This window comes from Pleurodeles waltl, chromosome 8, assembly GCF_031143425.1.
Source record: "Pleurodeles waltl isolate 20211129_DDA chromosome 8, aPleWal1.hap1.20221129, whole genome shotgun sequence".
Taxonomy (NCBI): Eukaryota; Metazoa; Chordata; class Amphibia; order Caudata; family Salamandridae; genus Pleurodeles; species Pleurodeles waltl.
In genome coordinates this window covers 88,197,024-88,214,097 of record NC_090447.1, presented here as the reverse complement: position 1 = coordinate 88,214,097, position 17,074 = coordinate 88,197,024, and the positions used below count along the sequence as shown (strand labels likewise).

General features: G+C 48.9%; 1 protein-coding gene across 1 annotated transcript in view; it reads left to right on the top strand.

Annotated features, from left to right (window-relative positions):
- The window catches only part of PGM2L1 (phosphoglucomutase 2 like 1), a 522,422-nt gene that overhangs the window by 201,331 nt on the left and 304,017 nt on the right, over window positions 1-17,074 (top strand). The window contains exon 5 of the mRNA XM_069203801.1: window positions 5,404-5,487. Within this exon, the coding sequence (XP_069059902.1) occupies window positions 5,404-5,487 (84 nt within the window). The remainder of the gene's footprint in view (window positions 1-5,403; window positions 5,488-17,074) is intronic.

Sequence of the window (17,074 nt, the reverse complement as noted above, 5' to 3'; positions counted from 1 at the left end):
GGTGGGTTTTGCAGATAGTCCAAAGGGGCTACTCCCTCCCCTTCGAGACTACACCTCCATCCATGCTACCATCCTATGATCAGATTATGGAGGATCACTTGGCCCTTCGCAGAGAGGAAGTTATGGCTCTCTTGGCCAAGTGAGCAATATAACGAGTTCCTGTGCCAGAGGTAGGTCCTGGTTGCTATTCCCACTACTTTCTGGTACCCAAAAAGGACAAGGACCTCCGCCCTAAGTTCAAAATGCTCACTCTGGCTCAGGTTCTATCTGCCCTGGACCCAGGAGACTGGATGATAGTGTTGGACTTACCGGATGCCTACTTTCACATCCCTGTTTTGCCTGCCCATAGACATTACTTGTGGTTCACAGTAGGCCACGAGCACTTTCAGTTCACCATGCGTTTCCAGCACCCCTCAGGTGTTCACCAAGGTGATGGCAGTGGTCGTAGCTCATCTGCTCAGATCAGGATTTCCAGAATTCTCCTCTCTGGATCACTGGCTGTCGAAGGTGGGCTTGCCCCAGGCTGTTGCCTCATACCTCCAGACTATGGCGGACCTCCTGCATTCGTTGGGGTTCACTATAAATATCGCAAAGTCACACCTGAGTCCCTCCCAGATGCTCCCTTTCATCTGAGCTGTCGGGGCACAGTGCAGTTTCGGGCCTGTTCCCCCAAGCTGCCAGGATATTCAGGCTATGGTACCAATGTTTCAGCCTTTATCCTGGATTTTGGTGAGAGTGACTTTGAGGATGCTGGGCCTCATGGCGTCCTGCATCCTGCTGATGGCATATGCAGGCTATGCAGTGGGACCTGAAGTTCCAGTGGGCTCAGCATAGGGGGAATCTCTTCAACATGGTCCAGATCTCAGAGGGAACTGTGGAAAGTATGTAGTTGTGGTTTACGAACCGTGATTGGGTCAGAGGCAGACTATTCTCCCAACCCTACCCAGATCTGACAGTAATGACAGATACATCACTCCTGGGATGAGGCGGGCATCCGGGAGAGGTGGAGATCAGAGGCATCTGGTCTCCGGCAGAGTCTGGACTCCACATTGACCTTTTGGAGCTCCGTGCGATCCGGCTGGCATTAAAGGCATTTCTTCCCTCTATCAAGGGAAAGATGGTGCACATGTTTACAGACAACACCACTGCCCTGTGGTACTGCAACAAGCAGGGCGCAGTGGGGTCGTGGACCATTTATCAGAAGGCTCTATGCCTCTGGACATGGCTGGTACAACAGGACATATCCCTGGTGATTCAGCATCTGGCGGGATCTCTGAACACCAGAGCAGACAAACTCAGCCGCCAATACTTAGCTCATCACGAATGGCGTCACCATCTGGAGGTGACGCAAGGTCTGCTTCAGCAGTGGGGAGAGCCTTGGTTAGATCTGTTCCCCTCCATAGAGAATGTGCAATGTCCGCAGCTTTGTGTGTTGGACTTTCTAAGGCAGCAGTTGCTCAGAGTGAAACTCCGGCATCCTGTACCACTTTTTGCCCATACCACTTCCGCCCAGAGTTCCCAGGAAGCTTAGGAACGACTTGTCCTAAGTAATATTGTGATTCCAGTCTGGTCACTGAGATTCTGGTATCCCGAGCTGCTGAACATGTCCATTGATTCTCCGATCAGACTGTCCCTTCTGGAGGATCTTACGTCATAGCAGTAGGGGAGGGTTCTGCACCCGAGCCTGTCCACTCTCCCCCTTCTTGTGTGGAGATTGAGCAGCAACAGTTGACAGATTTTGACCTGCCTCCGAAGTAGGTAACGTAATCTTGACAGCCAGGCGTCTCTCCACCAGAACAGTATACGCCTCTTGTTGGAAAAGTTTTGTTGCATGATGTTCAGAGAAGTTTTTTGACCCCCTTTCTGTCCCTCTTTTTGAGGTTCTGTTGCTTTACTTTCCTTTGCCCAGCAGGGCTTTGCTATGGGCTCTCATTCAAAAGTTATTTGTCTGGTGTTTTTGCTTTTTTTAGGTTGCCTGATGAACCTTCTTTAAGTCCCCTATTGTACATAGGTTCCTCAAAGGTCTTACACATATGTTTCCTCCATCCCCGCTCTTTATGGCCCAATGGGGTTTGCATTTTTTTTGTACATTTCTGATGTGCACTCCTTTCAGGCCTCTTCACAATTGTCCTCTCAGGCTTCTCACTTTGAAAACAGCATTTCTTGTGTCCATTAAAACTGCCTGCAGGGTGAATGAGATGCAGGCATTATTATCTAGGTTGCCCTACCTTTACATCTATCCTGACAAAGTAATCTTCGCACAAGGGCCTCCCTTTTGCCAAAAGTGGTTACACCCTCTCATGTAGACCAATCCTTCACCTTGCCTACTTTTTATGCACCCCTATATCCTTTTAAGGAAGAGGAGAGAGTCCACCGCCTGGACCCAAAAATCATACAAGATCATACAAGAGTTCTGGGTGGATTATAAACTCTTTGTTGGTTTTGTGTGTGTGAAGAAAGGTCAGGCAGTGCAGAAGCAGACCATCTCCAGAATCCAGAACAGTCATACTCTGCATCAAGATCAGCTACTCTCTGGCCAAAAATCCACCCCCTGAGGGTTTGCGTGCTCATTCTACATGAGCTAAAGTTGCAACCACTGCATTATCCCGTGTAGTTCCAGTCCTTGACATCTATCATGCTGCAACGTGGGCATCTCTGCACACGTTTACTAAACACTACTGCCTGGACAGTCGGGTCCGTAGGCATGGGCACTTCTGCAGGGCTTTCTAATATGATCTTAGTTCGCAGATTCTCCGCCGGGGATGGTATCGCTTGGGTATCTAGTTTAAGGTAAGGAATCAGCAACTAGAAGTCTCTATCAGATGAACAATTTACTTTCTTTCAGTAGCACTGTATCAGATAGACACAATTTCCAGTTGCAGATTCCTTACCGACCTACCCATCTCTTGCCCCCTCTCTCTTTCTGAGAAATGATTTCTAGGGGCAGGGACTCCCCTTTCAGCCCCTTAGTTTTGAAGAACCAGTAGTCCGTGTTATTCATGGCTCTGCGCTTCTGACTTGGAAAGTTGTGAAAACTGACGTCAGTGCACCGGAGAGTTGCCTAAATAGAAACCCCAACATCATATCCAGCGCAGACAACACTGACGACAGATGCAGAGCCGACTCAAGTGCAGGGGTACTGCTCAAGAATATTCTCTGGATCCAGTCTGATGCCTGGAGGTAATTCCAAGATGAATAAATTGCAACTGGATATTGCCCCTACCAGACAAAGAGCTACCGACTGGAAGTACCTTGTTTGTCCGTTCTGTACCTTTGTATACAGATCCGGAGCTCGTTCTCAGTTTTTTCTCATCAGAATTTATTTTTTGTTCCAAAATTCCTCTTTTCTCCATTGTGCATGGGAACCATGTCACCTCATAAAACTACTGGGTTTAGTCCTTGTAGGGACTGTTGCAAGCAAATGTCCTTGGCAGAATCCTACAAGATATGCCTCTGATGTTTGAGTTCAGGGCATGATTCCAAGTTGCACGAGGAGTGTGTGCTTATGAATCTGGAGACCATTCAGGAATGGGAACTGAAGCTGTAGATTAAAATCGGTCATGGAAGTCCTTCTCCCGCCTGAGGTAGCAGTTGTGGACCAGTACTAGCACCCTAGGCTGTTATTGTGGAAGGTCCTTTTCGCGGTCTAAGTCGTCTGAAAAGTTGAAGTCAAAGTGGAAACACAAGATGGGCGAGTGGGACGCATCTCAGTCCTGCCATTCTCTGCCAGAGAAGTTGTGAGGACTTAGGGTGCCTCTGAGTCTTGCTCCTGGTCTCCCTCTGAGGAGGCAATTCAGCAATTGATTCTAATGTGCCCCAGTTTCCGGGGCCATTGGTGGTGTCACAACTGATTGATGCCTTGAAAGAGGCCATATAGAAAGTCTTTAGCTCTGTTCTGGCTCCCGTTGTTGTGCCTTTGGGCCCCAAAGTCGCGCAGAGGGCTCCAATTAGTTTACCACCAGCAGATCTGTCCTTGGTGCCATCTGTGCCTCCTCAACCCTTCTTGGATTCTGTTCTGACTTAGGAACAGACATCCAATCCAGCAGGAAAATCCTCCCAATCTTTTTGTTGTTGCTGCACCAAGGAGGACTCTGCTCCAAGAGTCATATCAGAGTCCAAACCCAATTGCCTCGACCGAGGTTGCATTGCTGATGCACCCGATACCAGTTCAATCACATTCAGACAGCCCGTGCCCTTATATCGCAACCACACTTCATCAGCACTCAAACAACTTTTTGGTTCCAACGTTTATCAGAGTCAACCAGCTTTCAGAGATGTCATTGGACTTGATGGAGCTGATTCTGCCCTCATTGTGATGACCTACACTCTTTACATGGATTTGCAAAAGGCCTGTGGATTGGACACTGAGTTGGGATCCCCCAGGCCATCAAAAATCTAGAGTGCTTCCTTTGTTGTGGTCATAAGACATACAGCTGAAGTAATAGATGTAATACCATCTATGGAAGTTAAACCTAACATGCCACAGATATTTTGCTTTTTGGGTAGGCTTCCTCTGAGCCCTTAATGCCAATAAATGAAGCACTGATAGGTATCGGAATGAGCACCTGATCTAAGCCTTATGAATGCCCGCTGGTTAACAGGCAGGTAGCCAGGTGCCAGAGGATGGTGCCAGGCGACCCTGGCTGTTGCAACACCCTACACCAGAAAGTCTGGTGGTTCGGTCATCCATCTGAGCCATAGTGTGCCGTTTCAGGTCTCTCCTACACACTCTTTTTCTACTCCCGTCCACTGCTTCTCGATACTCCTTCCTACTTTGCATTCTGTACCTAGTTGTGTTGATTGGAAAGAGCTCGGCGGCAGCAAAGTGCATCCGGGCTGCTTGCTTCCTTTGTGCTTCTCCACACTTTAGTCTCCTCTCTTTTGTGCTTCCCGCGTGTTCTGTTTTTATTTCACTTCCTAATGCTCTCCTCGCTCCCAACTACGCTTTCATTTTTTAAATGAATTATTACATTTTGTGCATCGAGCCAAGCAACTGCAAGATGCTGTTGGGCTGCACGCTCTGTTCTTTTTTGCGCTAAAGATTACTTTCTTTACGTTTATGAAAAATTGCGGGCAATGAATGCACGTGGATGCGCATGCGACCTATAAAAAAAGCAAAGGCTAAGCCAGTAGGTTGTCCTTTTAGAGCCGAAAACTTTTGGCTGTGTCAATGTTCTCCTGATATAGTTAGCTTAAGCACGCCTAGTTTTCATTTTTCCCTTTCTTTAGTGTTTATAACCTGGGCACTAATCGTAGTTCTCATAAGTCCTAAGTCTGTTCATCCTGCTTTCCAGTTGTGCCTTTCAGCATGATCTTAAAACATTCTGTAGGAAAGATCAAGAACTTTGTTGAAATATGTGTCTTGTTAATGAATTTAATAGAAGGCTGTTTTCTTCACTGTAGCCCTATGCTGTACAGAAGCTCAGAGCTGTTGCTGGTGTGATGATCACAGCGTCCCATAACCGTAAAGAAGACAATGGCTACAAGGTAAATGCTCAGTTCACTTTTGTTATATTTGTAAGTTTGTAACTATTTGTAAATTGTTTGCCGCAAAGTGATGAAGGCCTTGTTTTTTTACAGTTTCTTTTTTGTGCTTTACTGGAGACCATTTGGTATGTGCGTCTCGAAAGAGCCTATGTAATCTATGGTTACCCCTCCCCTTGTAGCCATTGGTTGTTCCAAACATCATTCCCTTATTTATCACTCTAAATTTGTCAATTATTGATTGATTGATTGTAACAGTCATTCGTGGCATATGGAGGTTTGCTGTTGCACTGCCGGATGATTCTGCCAAAGAACTGCATCCATTTCAGTGTGTTGATAGTTAAGCGACCATTTGTTGTAATGGTGCCCTACATGCAAATGGCTTTCTCAATCTTTCATTAACTGGATGTCATGGAAGTGATGAAAAGATCTGTGGGACATGGTAAGGTATGACTGAGGCCAGCTGCTAATCTATCCCCACTCCTCACTCTCTTTCGTGCACTATTCTGTCCTGTTTCTGATGGATACACCTACCTGTGGATTCCTCACCTAAAGAATTCTTCCCATCGCGCCAGCTTCGACGGAAATTTTCTTCTAGCTCTGCACGTCGATGATGACGTCACAATTGCCTGACTCCACGCGACGCAGTATGACGTCATCCAGGCAATAAGAAGCCCTTGTCAACATGCAGACGTCAGTTCCCTTTTTTCCGTGCCTTCGAGTAATGGTTTTTCTTCGAGGCTAACAGGGAGCTACAGTTGCACCTCTGTGTTACTATGTAGCAGCCAAGAAAATCTGGCTTTAAGCCTTGTAACCAGTGTGGGGGTCGGATGTCGTTCACTGATCCCCATGAAAATTGTTTATGGTGCCTTAGTTCCGACCATGAGGTTCTCCGACTTCACCCTTGTCAGTGTTTGTAGTCGAGCCTCATTAGGAACCGGCGGCTTCTCCGGAGCAGGAGATGCCTGGTCCATCATCGGCCTCTATGCCGGCGCCGGCTCCGCAAGCTTATCTGGCTTTCCCGGCGCCGGGTACAGATCCTGCTGCATTTTTAAATGCAGTGTTCAATATCTTTTCCACCATGGTGCCTGGTGGAGGGCATGCGGGTCTGTCAGGCCCTTTGGCTTTTAACTTGGGTGCTCCGTCTCCTTACAAGCCGACACCCTTTATGCCATTTCTGCCTTCTGGAGCCGCTTCGGCGCCGATGCCCTTGGCGTCGCCCAGGAGGCCTGTGACACCAACAATGTCTGCTACCTGGCGGCGGTGGATTCTCCATGGCTCCAGTCTACAGTTAAGTTGCCTGTGGCGCCGGAGGCTCCGGCGTCGGATGGATCCGAAGAACGGCGCCGGCAAAGATCTTCGGCGTCGGCCGATGCCTTAACGACGCCGGGTCTCGAATCCAGGCTTCGATCCAGGAGGTTAGCATTACACCTCCTGGGGGGAAGAGGAATACAGCAGACAGCTAGTGGAGGAAGGCGAGATCTTGGAGCCTTCAGGTGATTTCCAAGGCTTGGACACAGCAAGTGGCATTGACACTTCCCCTGAATGGGATTTGGCTTCCCCAGGGGAGTATACTGAAGAGGCTGCATCTTTTCATGCGGTAATAAGGATGGCTGCAGACTTTTTGGATTTTCCTCTTCCAGCTGAAGAGATGAAAAGAAACCTTCTGACTGAAGTGCTCCTTCGGTAGTGGCGGAGCCTCTCTTGCCCTTTAGTGAGGCTCTCTTGGACCCCATCAAAGATATTTGGAGGAAGCCAGTGACTTCTACAGCTGTCAACAAAGCGGTAGCGAGACGCTATCATGCGGCTCCAGGTGACCCGGACTTCCTCTCTAAACATCCAACTCCGGAGAGTTTGGTGGTTCAGGCATCGTGCTCCTCCCGGTTTCTCCTGGTTCGTTCCCCGGGTCCCCTGCGGACAGGGAGTCTAAGAAAATGGACCAGGCAGCAAAGAAGGCCTTTTCTTCGTGCAGCATGGCCTTGAAGTCGACCAATGCAACTTGCATTTTGGGGCGTTACATACATGCCCTTATGGGGAGGCAAAGGGTCATCCTGAATTTGCAACAAGAGGTGTTGCATCTGTTAACGGATGCTCAGGCGGCGGCGACCCAGGTGATTCAGTCTGGGTTGGACACCTCAGTCTCCGTGGCAAGAGCTATGGGTACATCCATAGTGTCGAGGCGTCAGGCTTGGCTGCGTTCATCAGGTTTCTCCTCGGATGTGCAAGCTACTCTCCTGGACCTGCCTTTTGACGGGGAAAAGCTCTTTGGAACAAAAGCAGGTTCTGCCCTTGAGCGTTTTAAAGAGAGCAGAGCCACAGCGAGGTTGTTGGGACTTCAGGCAGCCACTTCCTCTACCTTTAAGATCCTATAGGAAGTTTAGAGGTTTTGGACGTGGCTCCTCCTTTTGTGGCAGGTTCCAGGCGCCACAGCAATCTGCAGGATCCCTGCCTTACAGATCCTTCACGGGCAGGGGTAGAGTACGTACGAGAGGAGCCACCCAGCAGCACTCTGCCTCTTCCTCTTGCTCAGGAGGGGTGCAGCAGGGAAAGCAGCCTTAGTCCTCCACCACTCCCTGTTCACGTGTCTCTGGTAGGGGGGAGACTTGCCCAATTTCTTCCCATGTGGGAGTTTATAAGATCAGACTCCTGTGTCACCGACATTGTGAAGAAAGGGTATGCTCTTCCCTTTCGGGAGATCCCTCCTCCCTTCCCTCCCCGCATATCCTTCTGTTCGGAAGACCATCTTCTGTTACTGCAACAGGAGGTGTTATCCCTATTGTCAAAAGGTGCAGTGGAGTTGGTTCCGGAGCAGGAGAGGGGTCAGGGCTGTTATTCAAGATACTTCCTGTTCCCCAAAAAAGATGCTTGGTTGAGACCAATCCTGGACCTGAGGATTTTGAATTGGTTCCTCAAGCAGGAAAAGTTCAAAATGCTGACCCTATCACAGGTTCTTTTGGCGTTGACTGAAGGAGATTGGATGGTGTCTGTCAATTTGCAGGATGCGTACTTCCATATTCCGATCCTCAAATCGCACAGGAAGTATCTCCGGTTTGTGGTGGGGTCGCAGCATTATCAGTTTGCGGTCCTTCCGTTTGGTCTTACTTCAGCACCTCGAGTCTTCACAAAGGTGATGGCGGTGGTTGCGGCGGAGCTCAGAAGAAGAGGGATAGCGGTGTTTCCCTATCTGGACGATTGGTTGATGAAAGCCAAGACTCCAGGGCTTGTGCGGCGTCACCTGCAGTCGACAACTCAGTTGTTGTTCAACCTGGCTTTTTCAATCAATGTGCCAGGATCTCACCTGGAGCCCTCGCATCGCCTCCTGTTCATAGGGGCAGTACTGGACACAACATTGAATCGTGCCTTTCCTCCGCCCCAGCGGGTTCAGGACATTCAGGCGTTGATTCCAATGTTTCGAAATGGAGTGGTGTAGGAAGTTGGCTCTGTATGTACTATTTCAATGTAAGAAATAGCATGCACAGAGTCCAAGGGTTCCCCTTAGAGGTAGGATAGTGGCAAAAATAGATAATTCTAATACTCTATTTTGTGGTAGTGTGGTCAAGCAGTAGGCTTATCAGAGGGTGGTGTTAAGCATTTGTTGTACACACACAGGCAATAAATGAGGAACACACACTCAAAGACAATTCCAGGCCAATAGGTTTTTATATAGAAAAATATATTTTCTTAGTTTATTTTTAAGAACCACAGGTTCAAGATTTACAATCAATACTTTAAATGAAAAGTACTTCACTCAGGTATCATAGGAACTTTGAATCAGCAAAATAGCATGTACAGTTTTCACAAAAATGGCAATAAGGTATTTTAAAACTAGACAGTTCAAATTTCAACAGTTCCTGGGGGAGGTAAGTATTGGTTAGTATTGCAGGTAAGTAAACCACCTAGAGGGTTCAAAGTTGGGTCCAAGGTAGCCCACCGTTGGGGGTTCAGGGCAACCCCAAAGTTACCATACCAGCAGCTCAGGGCCGGTCAGGTGCAGAGGTCAAAGTGGTGCCCAAAACACATAGGCTTCAATGGAGAAGGGGGTGCCCCGGTTCCAGTCTGCCAGCAGGTAAGTACCCGCGTCTTCGGAGGGCAGACCAGGGAGGTTTTGTAGGGCACCGGGGGGACACAAGTCAGCACATAAAGTACACCCTCAGCGGCACGGGCGGGCAGGTACCGAGTGCAAACAGGCGTCGGGTTTGCAATGGAGTTCAATGGGAGACCCAGGGGTCTCTTCAGCGAAGCAGGCAGGCAAGGGGGGGGGGGCTCCTCGGGGTAGCCACCACCTGGGCAAGGGAGAGGGCCACCTGGGGGTCGCTTCTGCACTGGAGGTCAGATCCTTCAGTTCCTGGGGGCTGCAGGTGCAGTGTCTTTAGCAGGCGTCGGGTTCTTAGAAGCAGGCAGTCGTGGTCAGAGGGAGCCTCTGGATTCCCTCTGCAGGCGTCGCTGGGGGGCTTAAGGGGGGGTCAACTCTGGCTACTCACAGGGTCGCAGTCGCCGGGGAGTCCTCCCTGTAGTGTTGGTTCTCTGCAGGTCGAGCCGGGGGCGTCGGGTGCAGAGTGGAAAGTCTCACGCTTCTGGCTGGAAACGTGCAGTCCTTTAAAGTTTGTTTCTTTGTTACAAAGTTGTTTCTTCTTTGGAGCAGAGCTGCTGTCCTCTGGAGTTCTTGGTCCTTTTAGATGCAGGGTAGTCCTCTGAGACTTCAGAGGTCGCTGGACCCTGTGGAACGCGTCGCTGTTGCAGTTTTTCTTGAAGTGGGGAGACAGGCCGGTAGAGCTGGGGCCAGAGCAGTTGGTGTCTCCGTCTTCTCTGCGGGGCTTTGAGGTCAGCAGTCCTTCTTCGTCTTAGGTTGCAGGAATCTATCTTGCTAGGTTCTGGGAGCCCCTAAATACTCGATTTAGGGGTGTGTTTAGGTCTGGGGGGGTTAGTAGCCAATGGCTACTAGCCCTGAGTGTGGCTATACCCTCTTTGCGCCTCCTCCCTGAGGGGAGGGGGGCACATCCCTAATCCTATTGGGGTAATCCTCCATCTGCAAGATGGAGGATTTCTAAAAGTCAGAGTCACCTCAGCTCAGGACACCTTAGGGGCTGTCCTGACTGGCCAGTGACTCCTCCTTGTTTTTCTCATCATCTCCCCCGGCCTTGCCGCCAAAAGTTGGGCCGTGGCCGGAGGGGGAGGGCAACTCCACTAGCTGGAGTGCCCTGGGGTGCTGTAACAAAGGGGGTGAGCCTTTGAGGCTCACCGCCAGGTGTTACATTTCCTGCAGGGGGAGGTGAGAAGCACCTCCACCCAGTACAGGCTTTGTTACTAGCAACAGAGTGACAAAGGCACTCTCCCCATGTGGCCAGCAACATGTCTGGTGTGTGGCAGGCTGCTAAAACTAGTCAGCTCACACTGGAAGTCGGGTATGGTTTCAGGGGGCATCTCTAAGATGCCCTCTGGGGTGTATTTCACAATAAAATGTACACTGGCATCAGTGTGCATTTATTGTGCTGAGAAGTTTGATACCAAACTTTCCAGTTTTCAGTGTAGCCATTATGGTGCTGTGGAGTTCGTGTATGACAGACTCCCGGACCATATACTCTTATGGCTACCCTGCACTTACAATGTCTAAGGTTTTGCTTAGACACTGTAGGGGCATAGTGCTCATGCACCTATGCCCTCACCTATGGTATAGTGCACCTTGCCTTAGGGCTGTAAGGCCTGCTAGAGGGGTGACTTATCTATGCCTATAGGCAGTGTGAGGTTGGCATGGCACCCTGAGGGGAGTGCCATGTCGACTTAGTCATTTTCTCCCTACCAGCACACACAAGCTGGCAAGCAGTGTGTCTGTGCTGAGTGAGGGGTCCCCAGGGTGGCATAAGACATGCTGCAGCCCTTAGAGACCTTCCCTGGCATCAGGGCCCTTGGTACCAGGGGTACCAGTTACAAGGGACTTACCTGGATGCCAGGGTGTGCCAATTGTGGAAACAAAGGTACAGGTTAGGGAAAGAACACTGGTGCTGGGGCCTGGTTAGCAGGCCTCAGCACACTTTCAAATCATAACTTGGCATCGGCAAAGGCAAAAAGTCAGGGGGTAACCATGCCAAGGAGGCATTTTCTTACAAGTGGTAGTTCCAGTCCTCAAGGTCCCACGTCTGCTCGGTCTTTTTGCTTCTTGTATACTGCTGGTCACTCATGCACGCTGGCACATGAGGGCTCTTCAGAGGTGTGTCCACAGGCAGTTGTTTCAGCACAAAGGAGATCTCGAGGATTGGATCAGGATCTCCAGAGACACTGCTGAGGATCTTCAGTGGTGGGCTGCGGTCGGCAACCTGTCGCAAGGAAGGCCGTTCTTGCTGCCTCCGCCAGTGGCCACGGTTGTAACGGATGCTTCTACTCTAGGGTAGGGAGCTCATCTGGGGGACCTGGAGATCAAAGGCCTTTGGTCTCCAGTGGAACAGAGGTTTCACATCAATCTGTTGGAGTTGCGGGCTGTAAGTCTGGCACTCAAGGCCTTTCTCCCTTCCCTTCGTGGTCAGTCAGTCCAGGTCCTGACTGACAACACTACCGGGATGTGGTAAATAAACAAGCAGGGAGGAGTGGGGTCGTATCTTCTCTGCAGAGAAGCTCTTCGACTCTGGTCCTGGCTTCAGGACCACAAGATTTGCTTGGTAGCAAATCATTTGGCCGGGGTTCTGAATGTACGTGCGGATGTTCTCAGTTGACGCATCTCGGTCGACCATCCGGATCTGGTTCTTTACATCTTCCAGATGTGGGGGTGTCCGAAGATAGATCTATTTGCTACTCAGGAGAACGCGCAGTGCCCGTTGTTATGCAGCCTCCAGTATCCGGTGCAAGGAACTTTGGGGGACGCGTTTCAGATGTCCTGGAAGGGTCAGTTGCCTTATGCGTTTCCCCACTACCCCTGATTCCTTGTGTTCTGAGGAAGATCCAACAAGACGGAGCTCAGGTCATCTTGATAGCCCCGGATTGGCTGAGAAGGATGTGGTATTCGGACCTTCTCCAACTCTCTCTGTGCCCTCCGCTCTGTCTCCCTTACAGGGTAGACCTCCTCTCAGTTGCAGGGACAGATTCTACACCCCCACCTCCAGAGTCTGCACCTTCATGCCTGGAGATTGAACAGGGCAATCTGAGTGCTTTTTCTCTCCAGCCGGAAGTGGTAGATGTTATTTTATCAGTCAGGCGACACTCCACCAAATCGATCTATGCAAGTAGGTGGGCTAGATTTGTACGTTGGTGTGGAGAGAACCAAATTAATCCCTTAAAGGCTCACTTGTCTGACATATTATTATTTGCTCTTTCCTTGGCACAGAAGGGCTGTGCAGTTGCCAGAGTTAAGGGCTGTTTATCAGCACTATCTGCTTTTCTGTGCCTCCCAGATCAACTCTCCTTGTTTGAATCTCCACTTGTTTTGAGGTTCGTTAAGGGTCTCACTAATAGGTTTCTGCCCACACCGTTTGTTATGCCACAGTGGGATCTTAACTAGGTATTAACATCTCTAATGGGATCGCCATTTGAGCCAATGCACTCTTGTTCTTTGCGTTTGCTGGTCTTTAAGACTGTATTTCTGGTAGCCATAACATCGGCCAGAAGAGTGAGTGAGCTTCAGGCTCTTAGTATAGAGTCTCCATACCTTTCCTTCTTTAGGGACAAAGTGGTGTTAAGTACCAAGGCGGCTTTCCTCACGAAGGTTGTTACACCCTTTCACTTGGGGCAGTCTATTTCTCTCTCTTCTTTTTACCCTCTGCCTCCATCCAAGGAGGAAGAGAGGCTCCACAGGCTGGATCCACGAAGAGCATTGAGCTTCTTTGTCGACAGGACGAGGGAGTTCAGGCAAGACGATCAGCTCTTCGTTGGATATGTGGGGAAGAGGAAAGGCAGAGCAGTCCACAAGAGAACGCTATCCAGGTGGGTCATTCTCTGTATCAAGCTTTGTTATTCCTTAGCGAAGAAAGAACCACCTGTGGGGCTTCGTGCTCATTCCACCAGAGCTAAGGCTACTTCTTCGGCTTTAGCTAGGGGTGTTCCTGTAGTTGACATCTGCAAGGCGGCAACTTGGGCATCCCTCCATACTTTTGTCAAACATTATTGTTTGGATTCTGAGGTTAGGCGGGATGGCCATTTTGCATGCTCAGTGCTGCAGGATTTCTTGGTTTGACCACTCAGGCACCCACCTCCAGAGGTAGTACTGCTTTGGGACTCTATTCTTTAGGTGAGGAATCCACAGGTAGGTGTATCCATCAGAAGAACAAGTTACTTACCTTCGGTAACGCTTTTTCTGGTGGATACATTAACTTCCTGTGGATTCCTCACGGTCCCACCCGCCCCCCGTTGCCTGAGTGGTCCTACCACGAAATCCGTGGGTGAGCACCGTTGTGTGTGTGTGTATGTATGTGTGTGTGTGTGTATGTATGTGTGTGTGTGTGTGTGTGTGTGTGTGTATATATATATATATAAATGGTCTATATGCTTGGTTCATGTATATAGTTATGGCATGTATATATGTATTTCTTTCTCTGTTTTTGATAATTCAAGGACACATGATTGAACTTGACTGACTTATTTGGTTCCATATGGAACAGGTATTGCCGTTAGTTTCTTTTTATTTTTATTGTAATAAATGTTGCATTTTCACTTCATTTGATGTGATTATGTTCTCTTCAAGGTCAATGTTCACCTGTTCGCCTCAAAGGCACGTAAAAAATGGTGATAACTGACGCCTGCACGTCGACGAGGGCTTCTTATTGCCTGGATGACGTCATACGGCGTCGCGTGGAGTTGGGCAATTGTGACGTCATCATCGACGTGCAGAGCTAGAAGAAAATTTCAGTCGAAGCTGGCGCGAGGGGGAGAATTCTTTAGGTGAGGAATCCACAGGTAGTTAATGTATCCACCAGAACAAGCATTACTGAAAGTATGTAACTTATTCTTCTCACCTTTCGCCTCTTCATATTTCTTGGCTGACCCTCTCCCAAACTCCTTTATACTCTTCTGGTGTGACAAGTGCCGATAGCTACTCATTTCTTTCTATGGAATGTGCTGCTGCCCACAGCAGCTCTGGGTGGCATTTGAAAGACATTGGGTGTATGGCCTCCTTGCATGCCTGTCAACCAGCTGCTTTTCCACCCTCCTCCTCATTGAAGGTGTTTTTAAAATATGTCTTGTTAAACAACCCCAGGCGGCTGACAAGAGTTAGCGGTTACAGGGTCACCGGTGTTGTGAGTTTCTGTTTATAGTAAACATGTTGTCGTGAGGAGCAACTCTGGGACCGCACTGATTATTACGTGAACAAAAACACACCATTGCTGCTTTTACGGCGAATGAGGATTGAATGAATTAGTGAATGAATATGCGCGCTTAGCACAGCTCGACATAGAATACTCTGCAGTGCAATAAAAAAGACTTTGTTTATGGAGAGAATGTTTCTTGGGGATTTTAGTAACAGTGTGTGACTGTTACCAACCTCAGAAATAGTTTTTGTTTTTTCGGCCTGAAGAAAGTCTGGGACTGCCAAGATTCAAGTGTATGGCATGCAGATTACACGTGGATCTCTTCAGCAGGTGATCAATAAATGTGATTACTTTTTTTGCCTTTCTATATAGCACAAATTCGACCTGGAATGTATTGGAGCGCTTTACATGAGCACCAGTTGCCTTATACAAGGTCACATCTAAGTGTTTTTCAGGCAAACAGAGCTTGTGATAATTTTTATAATTCTTTTTCCTAACTTTAACATCCCTGTAACCTTTTTTTTTTTTCTTCCAATGAATTTCTATGTTTTTTTTTAACGTATAGTAATTTTCATTACTATACACTAATCCAAACACCGCCGCCAGGCCTTCGGCTGTGCGCAGCGGCGGTTGGCTGCAGCCTTTCTGGGTGTGAGAATAGGTGTGAGAGGGTGTATCGGGTGTGAGCGTGTCTATTTGGGAGCGAGAGTGCGTACATCAGTGTTATAATGGGTGCGTCAGTGTGTATGCGCAGGCTTGTGAGTGGGTACGTGAGGCTGTCCCTGGGTCTGTGAGTGGGTGTATGAGAGTCCGAGTGGGTGTGTGAGAGTCTGAGTGGGGGTGTGAGGGTCTGACGGACTGTGACTGGGTGCGTGAGTGTCACAGTGGGGGCCTGTGAGTGGGTGTGTGAGTGGGAGAAATTGATTGAAAGAGACAGAGAGAGAGGGAAAGGGAGTTTTTAGGCTTTGATGTATGATATACTTAGAATTAGATATTCAGGCACCAATTAAAATAAAAAAAAATTATCTGTCATTTTTTAAAATGTAAAATAATTTGTACTTAAAAAAAAAAAAAAGAAAGAAAGAGGAAAGTAAGTCCGGCTGTACTTGCACCCTGAATACTCAGTGTGACGGTCGCAGACGCTCACAGTGAGCTATTTAAAAAATAATAATAATAAAGTAAGCCCTTTACGGGCTATCTGGGACTGCGAGGGAGCCCTCAAGGGCCCTACACATTTATTTATTTTTAATATTTATGAAAATGCCCTTCACAGGCTACCTGGCACCGCGAGGGAAGCCTTAAGTTCATTGCTTTAGCAAGCTTTAACATCAAATCCCTGCTTGCTGATCATTTTTTCTCTGTCCTCTGCACGCATGCAGGGAACAGAGATGAAAGCTCCACTGCTTGTCAGCGGGACTTGCTTTACAGTTTTCCACTGGCAAACAGCCAGGACATAGCAGGAGTCGGCCTTGGGGGGCTGGTGGTCCCCAGGGCCATCTGTGGCTCCTTGCAAAGGGCTGTGCAGTCCCCTGCCAACAATGTGAAGATAGCCCTGTGGAGGTGGTGGTCCACATCTCTAATGCGGGTCCGAAACTGACCCCCTTTACTTATTTTTAATCTTTGCCCTGGGGAGGTGTTGGTCCTTGGGGCGCAGCGGGCTGCGGCCCCCCTGCATATATTATATTCAAAGCCCCAGGGAGGTGGTGGTCCCCCGGGCTAAAGGAGATCTGAAATGTATGCAGTTACATTTTTAGTTTAGCCCCGGGAAGGTGGTGATCCCCAGGGCTGTTGGGCTGCCTCAGGCACCACCCCGCTTATATTTCAGTATAGTCCCTGGGAGGTGGTGGACCACGAGGCAATGGCCTCCCCCACGTTATGAAAGCATTTTTGTCCCAGGGGTGGTGGTCCCTGGGGTGCAGGGAGGCCATGTGGCCCCCTGCTCATATTCACTTTTTTACCCCTGGGAGGTGGTAGTGCCTGGGGCTGTGAGAGGGTCAGGAGGTCTGCCCCTATTAAAAAGAATGCCCTCTGGACCTGGCACACCTGGGGGCTTAGTTAAAAAACAAGCGCAGGAGCATGTGCTTGTATTTTTTTTTATTTTTACAGTGGATTCGCAAATTTATGGTGAAAACGTTTACAAAAATGCTTTTTTAGCCCTGTGGGGGGGGGGGGGGGTAGCACCAGAGCTAAGGGGTCAGGGTGTCCCTACTCAACTGAAGCAGAGTCCCAAGATGGCTGACAACGATTCCTTGTTTGAAGTGTTTTTCAGCCAATCATATCTCTACATAATATCGGGGGGGGGATGTTGCAAATCCTTCGTGTCCCTCTGTATACAAATTTGGATTTCCCTTAATTTCTCA